This window comes from Rhinolophus hipposideros (assembly GCF_964194185.1).
Source record: "Rhinolophus hipposideros genome assembly, chromosome: X".
NCBI lineage: Eukaryota > Metazoa > Chordata > Mammalia > Chiroptera > Rhinolophidae > Rhinolophus > Rhinolophus hipposideros.
The window spans coordinates 289834-302830 of NC_138046.1; the positions used below are offsets into that span (position 1 = coordinate 289834).

Below are 12997 nucleotides of genomic sequence, written 5' to 3' on the forward strand. Positions count from 1 at the left end.
ATATCTCACGATTTTATATGGCCTCTAGAGACTTCATTTAACTTTTGTGTTTGTAGGCAGCATATTTAGTGTAAAGAACAGTGGAAGAGCATTCAGGATACCATCATTCTAGTTCTGACTATCATAACGTGGCCCTGGTCTTCTTTATCTACTAGAAATGAGGAATAGCCCCCCCCCAAAAAAAAAAACTATTAAGATCCAACAAGATAATATGTATGAGAGTTTCTGAACGCATAAAAATTAAAGATGTTGGGGCCGGCCCGGTGGCCCAGGCAGTTGGAGCTCCGTGCTTCTAACTCTGAAGGCTGCCGGTTCGATTCCCACATGGGCCAGTGGGCTCTCAACCACAAGGTTGCCGGTTCAACTCCTCGAGTCCCACAAGAGATGGTGGGCTCCGCCCCCTGCAACTAGCAATGGCAACTGAACCTGGAGCTGAGCTGCGCCCTCCACAACTAAGACTGAAAGGACAACAACTTGAGTTGGAAAAAAGTCCTGGAAGTACACACTGTTCACCAATTAAGTCCTGTTCCCCTTCCCCAATAAAATCTTTAAAAAACTAAAGATGTTATTTTATCACATTGTATTTGACAATCTCTCACAAAATATATATTGTATATGTTCCTACATTTTAAAAAAGTTGGAGCATTACTGGACAATGCCTTACCTGGGTAGAAAGATTCAGTGGTAATATTCAGCCCTACTAGAACTCATTAGAAGATTCTAGGGTTTCCCTAGTGTAGAGTGTTGCTCTCTAACAGAGTAGATGCTGAATACATGTTTACCGATGATGATATAGGCATTAAAGAAAGAGGCCATTACTGCTCTGTTAACAATAAGCCAGAAACATGCAATTAGTAACTAAGTTCTGTCAATACCATGTCCATAATATCTCAGGAACTGACTTACTGCCATGGCTGCTGCCACGTTAAGACCTTTATTTTAGGAGTGACCTATCACATTAATGCCACAACTCCAATCTGTGCCTCCAGTCCAAACTTCCCACTGAAGCCAGAGTGGTTTAATGGACATACAGATTTGATCACATTACTTTCATGATTAAAACCCTTTACTGGCTCCAGGATCAAGTATTAACTTCTTAGAACGAAATACACGGCTGAAATACACGGCCCTTCACCATCAGGCTTCTGCTCAGCCAGGCTCATCTCTGACTACTCTGCCAGACAGTCCCTTAACTCTTCAACCCTCAACTCTTCAGCCTGGAAAGGTTTTCTGATGCCTTCTGGCTTTTAGCTCGCAATTTCATTTTTGAAAAAATTTTATTGGGGAACAGTGTGTTTCTCCAGAGCCCATCAGCTCCAAGTTGTTGTCCTTCAGTCTAGTTGTGGAAGGCACAGCTGGGCTCTAACCAACTGAGGCATCAGGCCACCAGCCATTTCATTTATATGGAATTCCCTTCAACCTCTACAGTGTAAAACATTATTATTATTTAAATAACTCCGCAAAGGCATCCTCTTCCCTGGAAAGCTGGAGTGCAATAGGACTTTTGAAACAAAGTAAAGCTAACTGCCTGGGACACGGACATTCTTCATGCGCAGGGAGCCTCTACAAAAGGAGTTCATAATTTTCATCTTGTGTGACAGGTTTGAGCATGCAGCAATGAATATAAAATTGCAACTGCATTACTGTCTCCAGGGTTTCAAGTAACATTTACACTTGGAAATGCTGTTTCCCTGATAATTGTAAACATATTTCAACATCCTTTTGTTTGATGATAGTGGTCACAAAAGAATATGAACCCGCCTTTAAACATGGACTTTACATACATTTTCACTTTACTATCTGTCGGCCAATCAGCTGTTTTGAAATAATTAGGGGCACTGCCGAAACCAAAGGGCAGAGCTAGAGAGGCAAATTAGCAGAGTAAAGCTTTGTGCGTGTAAAACTGTCCTCACAAGCAGCAGACCAAAGGAAAATTGCCCCTGGGTTTGCGCGAAAGAGATCAGCGAAGTAAGAGCGCTTACAAGAGGGAGAGTGAATCTCTGGGCTGCAGCCTCCTTCCAGGGCAAGTTAATATTTGTCGTTTCCTGTACGCTAAGAGTTAATGCACAGGAGATAAGAATGTGCGGAGGGAAAATGCAGAGTGGTGTGTGGCACTGAGTTGGAGGTGGTAAGAGAAGAGTGAAGTGATGGACAAGGTAAGGTTTCCAGATTTAGCAAATGCAATATTTGAGACATAGTAAAAAATGAGGCATTGTTTATCCAAATTTAAGTTTAACCGCTCATACTGCATTTTATCTGGCCAATCTAGAAGAGAGAAAGGCGATATCACTGTGATGTTCCAGGTTGTGTAAGAAACACACTCAAAGGCCCGCCCTAGACGTAGTGGAAGCTTTAGAAAGGCTGTTTCCGGTCTTGGGCTCTGGAGAAACAAGGGGGAGGGGTGAGAGGCTTAAGGCCGCCGAGTGCGGTCCGCCAACATCCCATAATCCTCCGCTCTCGGTTCCTCTTTCCTCGCTGAAGATGGCGCTACTCACGATACATACCTGGCGCTGGGCAGCGGCGGCAGCTGCTTTGGAAAAGCGCCTGCACGTCGCCATTCTGATCCGGCCTCTGGTCTCGGTGAGCGGATCAGGTCCGCAATGGAGGTCACGTCAGCTCGTTGTCTCGGGAACCACTCGAACCTGCCAGGTGAGATCCCTTTCACATAGAACAGTGAGGTGAAGGGCGAGGGGACCTATGGGGAAAACGCTGCACTCATGACCTCGGGTCAGAGAAAGCGCCGAGAGGAAAGGTTGTCAGGGCTAACTGGAACAGCAGTAGCTGAAGGAAACTATGGGTAGTAATTTGAGGAAGAGGTGAAAAAGACCTTTGGGGGTAGAGCCCATGGGAACGGGACGGGAGGTACCGGACCGAGGGGACGCGCAGAATTTAGTGTTTTCTCTCCGTTGAAGAGATGGGATCGACAACATTCCCATAGTGCTTACCTTTGTAAATGCAAGGAAAAGAGGGCCGCTCTCCAGAGTTAGTTAGGAATGGAATTTGGGACCACTTTTCTCACGGTTCAGATTTCACTCAGTCGGAAGTAGCAATTGGAACCGCACTGTGAGATGACAGCAAGCTGCGTATGAACAAGCGGCAAGTTGAGTTGGCACCAACGTTAAGTTTCTTGCTGACAGGGCTCTTTCACTGGCCAAAACCGTTAATTATCTTTCTCTCCAAAACAGACCTTCCTAAATTCGTATGTAAACACGATTGTCTTTTGATCTGAAAATAGTGTTCTTCTGTGTACACAGGTCACTTTCAAAGCCATAAAGCTACTGCTTATCTTTATCTGATGAATGTAGCTATGTTTAAAGTGCCTCTAAATATTTGTGTCTATTGTTATCTCTCAAGAACATTTTCTTTTATTGTTTGTACTTTCCCTACTCCAGTGTATCTTTTTCTTTCCTGTGTATCAACAGAATGTTTAAATGTCACCACTTACTCATGAGTATCACTAAAGTATTGTCAATTTTGTGTTAAAAAAAAACAACACAGCCTTTTCAAATTTTCATTCTTTGTCAACAAATATTTAATGGCTACCCTGTCCATAGCACTCTGTTACCGTGTTTCCCCAAAAATAAGACCTAACCAGAAAATAAGCCCTAGCATGATTTTTCGGGATGATGTCCCCTGAACAGAGCCCTTAATGCATCTTTTGCAGCAAAAATTAATAGAAGACCCAGTCTTATTTTCGGGGAAACACGGTACATACTGCGGTACAACGAGAAACATACAGTAGTGCCTTCAAGATGGGTCAGTTTAGTGAAGGAGATGGGATCTATGCATTACAAGAGAAACTAGAAAACAAGGTAGGTTAAATATCAAATGAATAGTATGAACAATAAGGACTGTAGACATCCAGAGGAAATAGTGGTAATTTAGTATCAGATTATAGAGAGGATCTCATGCTGGTGATAGAACTGGGGAGAACATTCCAAGCATGGAGAATGACGCTGAGCTTGTGGAATGCATTCCTTCAGTAATTAATGAACACCCTTCACAGCAGTGAACAGAACAAAATATTGGCCTGTCTTTAAACAGTTTAAAATCTAGCAGGGGAAATAGGTGAAGTAAACAGGCAATAATAATAGTATAGGAGTGCAGTGATGGGGAAGGTACAGAGTCCTGGAATAATATACATGACTTGACGCGGGGAAATTGCCTTGAGTGCCTGATACCTAAGCTAGGACCTGAAACAGGAGAAATTGGCTAGTTAAAGAGGAAATAATAGCATGTGCAAAGTCCCACGGGTAAGAGAGACAAGACATGTACCTTTTGTAGGACTGCATATGGTTTAGACTAGTGAGTTCAAGATAGGAAGTGGCCAGTCTGGATCATGTTATTAAGGTTTTTACAAACTTCATAATTGCAAGTTTTTAACACATGATCTCCTGGGAACCAGTCTTGTTCTGTAGTCCAAATGAAGTTAAGGTAAAACTTGTAGGACTTTGTCAGGCCTGAAGAATGACGGGTAAGAGAAGTCATTAGGAGCTTCAGGCAGGTTATGGCCATAACACATTAGCTTTCTCTTTTTGGTAACACTGTCCCCACAACTTCCTGCACTCTTCTCTACATCCTACCATTTACTTTGGTTACCATTTCCCTAGTGTGAAAAACAAGGGAAGGATGTTACCTTTGATTTTCACTTCTTAAAGCCATGGGACTCTTGCCATCTTTTGGAAAAATGTGGATTTAACAGGGAGATGAAGGAATGCTTGTAACGCTTTTAAAGTAGAACCTGATAATAGTGTGAGGCACAGTCAAATTAATTACTGACTCGTGATTAAGATTACAAAATAAATATTGAATGCATGCTTTTAGGACAATCAGTATGTAGTATAATATTTTAGAGCTGAAAGAAACCTTAGTGCAGTGTTACGAAATCATATTAGTGGGTTGGATCAGCACGTTTTCAAAGATGAAATTCAGTAGAATAGGAAAGAAAATATAAGTGCTTTATACATATTAAGGGAAGTATTGTTTTATGTACTTTTGTTTTACACACACATATGTGATTACTGAGATACATTGTAAAGTATGTTTTCACACAGCATTATGCCCTAGATCTGTGCTGTGTAGTGTGGTAGTCAGTAGCTTCATGTGGCCATTTACATTAAAATTAAATTAAACATTTCATTTCTCAGTTGCATTAGCACATTTCAAGGGCTGACTAGCTACCATGTTTCCCCGAAAATAAGACCTAGCCGGACAATCAGCTCTAATGCGTCTTTTGGAGCAAACATTAATATAAGATCTGGTCTTATTTTACTATGAGACCAGGTATAATATAATTAATATAATGTAATATAATATAATATAATATATAATATAATGCAATACTGAGTCTTATATTAATTTTCGGGGAAACATGGTACATAGATATGGAATGTGTCCATCATTACAGAAAGTTCTGTTGAACAGCGCTGCTCTAGAGAATGTCATATCTGGCCCTTCTAATTTTGCAGATGAGGAAACTAAGTCCTAGTATAGAAAAATGACAATCTTTAAGGTCATTCATTCATTTATTGCCTTCTGTGTGTGTGAGGCATTTTTATAAGGGTAAATAAGACTCTAGCAGACACCAGGCACACAATAAATGTTTGTTGAATTGTAAAGATACTTGTCGCAATACATTACATGTAAAAGTGTTTCTTAAAATTGGAAGATTTTGAGTGATAAGATTTAAATTGTAATGATTTATTATACAGCTGCCTCTCTACTACATTAGTTAATATTAAAAGGACTTACGAATTTTGAATGATAGAATTTTGGGTTTATTTCATTAATACTTAAATGGTAGTAACTGAGGCATCATATGGTTAATCCACAGAGTCCTTGATTCTTGATCCTGGTATTGATCATACACTTGCTTCATTTGTTTTTTTAAACATTTTTGTTGAGATTAATTCACATGCCATACAAGTCACTCATTTAAAGTGTGCAGTTCAATGGATTTTAGTATATTCAGTGATGTGTACCACCATTACCATGCTCAATTTTCATTTTCATTACCTCAAAAAGAAATGTGTTACCATTTTGGCTATCACCTCCCATCCCCTTCCCCTGCCTGCCCTAAGCAACCACAAATTTACGTTCAGTCTCTGTAGATTTGTCCATTTTGGACATTTCACATAAATGGAATTATACAATATGTAGTCTTTTGAGACTGGCTTCTTTCACTTAGCATTATGTTTTCAAGGATCATTCATGTTGGGCATGTATTAAGTGTCATACTTTTTCACTGTTGTTTACTATTCCATGAGACAGATACACAAGATTTTATGCATACCTCAGTTGATGAATGTTTGAGTTGTCTCCATCTTTTAGCTGTTATGAATAATGCAGCAATAAACATTCATGTGCAAGTTTTGTATGGACACAAGTTTTCATTTCTCTTGGGTGTATAGCTGGGAGTAGAATTTCTGGGTCAAATGGTAATTCTATGTTTAATTATTTAAGTAAGGAACTGCCAGACTTTTTTTCAAAGTGACTACACCATTTTACATTACCATAAGAAGTGTATGAGGGGGTGGCCGGTTAGCTCAGTTGGTTACAGTGTGTTGTTGGTAGCACCGTGGTTGCTGGTTTGATCCCCGCATGCGCCACTGTGAGCTGCACCCTCCTTAAAGAAAAAGAAAGAAAGAAAGAAAGAAAAAAGAAGTGTATGAGGATTCCAACTTCTCCACATCCTTGCCAGTAGTTGTTGTCTGACTTTTTGATTGTAGCCCTCCTCATATGTGGGAGGAGGTATCTCACTGTGGTTTTAGTTTGTTTTCCCAGATGACTAATTATGGTGAGCATCTATCCATGCGCTAATTGGCCATCTGTGTATCTTCTTTGGAGAAGTTTATTCAGGTCGTTTGCCCATTATTTAATTGGGTTATTGGTCTTTTATTATTGAGGTGTGAGAGTTTGTTATACGTACATTCTAGATTCAAGTCCCTTGTCAGATATATGATTTGCAAATATTTTCTCTCATTCTGTGGGTTATTTTTTTACTTTCTAGATAATGGCCTTTGAGACACAATTTTTTTTCATTTTGGTCAAATTTATCTATTTGTTTTCTTTTGTTGGTCATACTTTTGGTGTTATAGCTAAGAATCCATTGCCAAATATGAGGTCATGAAAATTTACCCATATGTTTTCCTGAAAGGATTTTATAACTTAATTCTACTGAGATATAGAAATATTACTCTTGTATAGCTGTAGTTCTTTTTCTCTACTTTGTTTTATATGTGTGTGTGTGTGTGTGTGTGTGTGTGTGTGTGTGTGTTGTCATGCAGGGTCTCTGGTCCCACTCCCCGGATGAGAACGCAGGATATGGTGAGGCCAAAAAGGAACACCCATGGAGCCATAGATAGGGAAGTCATACCGCCATAGTCTGTTTGGCGGCTGGGTTGGAGACACAGGAAGTGGGATCCACACGATCCTAAACCTGCCATCCGCTTCTCTGCCAACCAGCCAACCCCACTTGCTAATTGCAATCCGCTGTGCTAACTGCAATCCACACTTGGTAGCTCAGCCACCATCCGCTGCTACATCCAGTGTAGCCACGACAGTTATATTAGTGGCCAATAGCTCACTGGTTACAGCTGATGGCCAAATAGCCAAATAGTTGATGGCCCTCTACTACCTGATCCAGCACCTTTCCCCGTGAGGGCAAGAGCCTGGAAACTGCACTCCTGACTCTGTCCCCACATGTGTGTATCTCAATCATCTATAAACATTGCCATCCTAACAGTACATTGTCATAATTATTACTTTATATAATTTTTATGAGTTTTAAAGAAGCTGAGAGAAGAAAGGAAGGCAAGTAAATATTTATGGCTTTTGTTATATTAGCCATCATATTTATCATTTCTGGTTGTCTTCCTTTGTTCTCTTGTGTTTCAGTTACCATCTGGAGTCATTTCTTTATCCTAATGTAGCTGTGCTCCCACACTTTGTGATGTTATTGGCAAATATATTGCATCTTTACATATTAGAGGCTCAACAACACATTATATAGAATTAGTTTGTCTCCCTAAGAACATCCAGACCCGCAGAGAACTTTATTTTTAGTCTATTAGAATTTATTTCCATAGAGAACTTTCATAAGAATTTATTTGAGCCAAACTGATGACAGTTTCCTGGAAGCAAGCTCTCAAATACTCCTGAGAATGACAATTTTTGGTTCTTTTGTGCATTTGCAAAGAAGGAAGGAATGTAAGGAAGTTTACATGAAGGTGGGAAAAAACAAGGTGGGGAATGGCTTAAGGCAAAAAGAAGCCTTTTATTAAACAGTTATATGACTGGAGTATGACTGCCCACCATGTCCTGCCCTGTTAAGGATTTATGATCAGATCACCCTGTGAGGTTACTTTTGGCCAGATTTATTACAGCACCACTTTTTCATCCACGATTTTATACAATTGCTTTCTAAATTATTTGAAAGAAAAAAGTACATGCATTATGAAGATGCCCTTACTTTATAGAGAATATAGTGGTGTGTGTGGGGGGAACTCTCACAATATCAACAGTATATAGACACATTAGGAATGAATTTATATAGACTGTTTCAGACCCTTATGGCCAAAGCTAGCAATCATTACTAAAAAATCATAAAAAAAAATCTGAAATGGAGAAAATACTGCAATATTCAATATTATGCTGATGTTGATTCTCCCCGAATTAATTGATAGCTTTAATGGAATTCCAGTCGAAATCCCTACAGGAAATTTTGAGGAGCCCTTCATATAATTATCTTAACAGCTTCTCTGGAAGAATAAACTGGTGAGAAAAGCCAAGAAGATTTTGCAGAAAAAGAGTACTGCATTGTTTTTGGTGGGAGAAACTTAGTTTACCAGATACTAGACTAAATTAAATAGTGTGGTACTGGCATATTCATAGACAGGGAGGTTAATGAGACCAAATATTAAATGTTGAAAGAGACTTAAATATAAATTTAGTGTTTGACAAATTCCTTTTTATCACAAGGAGATATGTCTTGGCAAAATTTGTTTTATCAAGTGCTTTTCTAAGTAATAGAACTAAAGGAAACTGGCTTTAATGAATTTTGCTTATCTGAGGACTCAGATAAGGTTTTCAAATCTTGGTTTCCTCTACCTTCACACCCATTCCAAGAGAATCTAGAACCTGGTTTTGGCTAATTGTGGATTTTTCTATTAACTCTCAGATCTTGAAAAGTCGTATACCCTTTTCTGATCTTCATTTATTTTATTCATTTAACAAGTCTTTATTGTTCACTTACTATATACCAAATAATCTTTTCATTTGTGAAAAGGAAGAAGGTTGGGGGTTGAATTAAGTTTTATTTAAGACCAACTGTTAAAATAATATGAATTTATTATTGTGATTAAGTGAGATTTAGGACCTTTGCAGGTAGTAGAAGTGTTTTTGAAAGAAGTGAAGAAAGACATACAGAGTTTTTGTTTTATTTTTATATTTGAAAATGATTTTAAAAGTACTTTATTAATTTCTACCACCCCAAACCCCCTGCCTCTGGTCATCACAATTTTGTTCCCTATGCACTTGTTTTTGTTTTTTTTTAAGATTCCACTTATAAGAGATCCTATGGTGTTTGTCTTTCTCTTTCTCAGTTATTTTACGTAGCATAACACCCTGGAGTTCCATCCATGTTATCACAAATGACAGGATTTCATTCTTTTTCTATGGGTGACTAATATTTTATTGTGTATATATGTACATTTATGTATATGTGTACATATGTGTGTGTATATACACACACATTTATCCATCAGTGAACATTTAGATTGTTCCATATTTTTAAAATCTTTAAAATCTTTACATTTCTAATCATGACAAAAAAAGACTTAGATATTTACTTAGTACCATATACAAAAATAAACTGAATGAATTAATGATTAAATATAAAATTAAACCTTAAATCAGTGAAAATAAGTGAAATGACCATTTATCTATTCCCAGGGTAAGAATGGATTTTCTAAGAGCAAAGAAATAAATAAAATGGATGAATTTAATGATGTAAATATATATTTCCTTTTCAAAGATGACATAAAAAGATCAATTTCGTAACATAAGAAGCCTGTAAAGAATTGATAGACATAATATATAAAAACTCACACAAATGAACTTTTTAAGATTCAGATCACTATTGAAAGATAAAGAGGTTACCAGGACATTGATAGAAAAAGAAATATTGGATGACTAGTCAATAAGTATAATGAAAAGATGTTCAAATTCAGTAAAAACAAAGAAATATGAATTATAAACAACAGACAAGTCTTTTGCATTTTATTCAATTGACAATAGTAAACACATGCACACAGACACACGCACACACCAGTGTTCCTCCCATGCTACTGGGAATGTAAGTTGGCAAAGCATTTCTGGAGGGCGATTTGCCAGATGGAACAAGAACCTTAAAAAAATGTTCATATCCCAGGAGACGTCAGCAAAATGATGGAGTAGGTGATAATCAGCTTTCTGTCCCCCACAAAAAGCAACAGGCAGCTACCAATGAAGAAAAATAAACTGGAGTGTGTGTGTGGGGTGGGGCTGGACTCCAAAGTTTAATTAAAACTACAGTGGAGCAAAACAAAACAAAAAACACTAACCATACATAAGGGATTGCCGGGGAGATGGGCATAGCTGAGGCAATGTCTGGAGAGGCTAGAAGCAAACAAGTGCAAGGGCTGTCAGTATCAGCCATGTGGAAGGTGACACTGTGGTCCCCAGTGGTCTGCTCTGTGGAGGGGACCCCAGCAGTCTGTGCTGCTGAGGACTTCAACAGCACCTGCAACAGCTGTGGCCTCCCTGCAGCTTTCACAGCTGAGGACCTCAGTGTTTCTCTGTCGAGACTCTAGCTGCCTTTTCCCCTGAAGACACTGGCAACTTTTGTACTGAATTAACCAACAGCCATGACCACCATGAACCCCTCACTCCAGAGAGAGGGACACTGCTGACCCCCAAAAAGGAGTTGCTGTTGCACTGCCACCCCACTAACTGGGCATGCATGCTGGTGTTCCAGAGCCTGGCACTTTGGCTGCAAATTAGTAAAAGTGATACACCAAATTGGCAGAATGAAGGATAAAAATCATATGATCATGTCCATAAATGCAGAAAAAACATTTGACAAAATTCAATGTTCTTCTGTGATAAAAAAAAAACTTTAAAAAATTAGGTATAGAAGGAAAGTACCTCAACATAATAAAGTCAATATATGACAAGTCCACAGCTAACATCATACTCAATGGTGAAAAGCTGAAAGCTTTTTCTCTAAGATCAGGAACGATACAATGATGCCCACTCTCAGAGCTCTTATTCAACACAGTACTAGAAATCCTCGCCAGAACAATTTGGCAAAATAATGAAATAAAATTGGAAAGGAAGAAGTGAAATTGTCTCTGTGTGCAGATGACATGATCATATATATAGAAAACCATGAAGAATCCACCCCAAAACTACAAAAATAAAAAAAAATCCTTCCATGTATGTTGCCTTCTAAGAGTTTTATAGTTTATATTTTTATAATTTGGTAATCTATTTTGAGGTGTGTGTGTGTGTGTGTGTGTGTGTGTGTGTGCGCGCGTACAGCTAAGAGGTCCAATTCATTCTTTTATATGTAACTATGTAACTATCCAGTTGCTCCAAAACCATTTGTTGAAAATAATATTACTCTAGTTTTTTCTTGACACACTTGTCAAAAATTAAATTGACTATATAAATGTATTGGTTTATTTCTGGACTCTCAATTCTGTTCCATTGATGTATGTTTAATTTTCTTCTTCAGTTACATTTATCATTCACATGGTGGATCTCAGTTTCCTATCTTTAATTTATCACTTTTCCTTGAATCCTTTTTTGTCTCATTTACTTTTTATTATTAGCATTTTCTTCTTTCTCACCTGCTTTTCTTAGGACATTATATGTTGAGTTTATTTGCACTTGTTTGTGTCCTGTTGTGTTCTTTGTAATTTGAGCTTTATTTCTAAAATGCATTTTTTTTTCTTTTATTTATAATTCTTTCTTGAGCTCTCTCGTCTTTATTTCTGGGATTACCCAATTTTGATTTATGTTCTTTCATATATTGTGCCTTTTTAAAAAAATAATTAACTTTGTTTTATAAGCATGTCTTTCTGTTAATGCTTTTCTTGTCTATAGGGTTGTCATTCTGTTTATTATTTTGTATTTTTTTAATTAAAGTTTATCGGGGTGACAATTGTTAGTAAAGTTACATAGATTTCAGGTGAACAATTCTGTATTACATCATCTATAACTCCCATTGTGTGTTCACCACCCAGAGTCAGTTCTCCTTCCATCAACATATATTTGATCCCCTTTAACCTCATCTCCCTCCCCCCACCCCCCCTTACCCTCTGGTAACCACTAAACAATTGTCTGTGTCTATGAGTTTTTGTTTCTCATTTGTTTGTCTTGTTCTTTTGTTGTTTTTGGTTTATATACCACATATCAGTGGAATCATAGGGTTCTCGACTTTTTCTGACTTAATTCGCTTAGCATCATACTCTCAAGATCCATCCATGTTGTCACAAATGTTCCTATGTCATCTTTTCTTACCGCCGAATAGTATTCCATTGTGTATATATACCACAACTTCTTTATCCATTCATCTATTGAAGGACACTTTGGTTGTTTCCATGTCTTGGCCACCGTAAATAAAGGTGCAATGAACATTGGAGCACACATGTCTTTATGGGTTTATTTTGTTTTGTTTTGTTTTTTTTAAAGATTTTATTGGGGAAGGGGAACAGGACTTTATTGGGGAACAGTGTATACTTCCAGGTCTTTTTCCAAGTCAAGTTGTTGTCCTTTCAATCTTAGTTGTGGAGAGCGCAGCTCAGCTCCACGTCCAGTTGCCCGTTGTTAGTTGCAGAGGGCGCAGCCCACCATCCCTTAAGGGAGTCAAACCGGCAACCTTGTGGTTGAGAGGACAGGCTCCAACCAACTGAGCCATCCGGGAGGCAGCTCAGCTCAAGGTTCTGTATTCAAT

The 12997-nt window shown here is 38.3% G+C and overlaps 2 protein-coding genes across 3 annotated transcripts in view; one reads left to right on the forward strand and one right to left on the reverse strand.

Annotated features, from left to right (window-relative positions):
• The window catches only part of UPRT (uracil phosphoribosyltransferase homolog), a 33540-nt gene extending 30926 nt beyond the window's left edge, over positions 1-2614 (reverse strand). The window contains exon 1 of the mRNA XM_081041937.1: positions 2505-2614. The gene's annotated coding sequence lies outside the window, so the exon portion shown is untranslated. The remainder of the gene's footprint in view (positions 1-2504) is intronic.
• ABCB7 (ATP binding cassette subfamily B member 7) overlaps positions 2389-12997 on the forward strand; it is a 61127-nt gene continuing 50518 nt past the window's right edge. For both annotated transcript variants that reach the window (XM_081041933.1, XM_081041934.1), the window contains exon 1: positions 2389-2649. In XM_081041933.1, the coding sequence (XP_080898059.1) occupies positions 2482-2649 (168 nt within the window). In that variant the 5' untranslated portion in view covers positions 2389-2481. The remainder of the gene's footprint in view (positions 2650-12997) is intronic.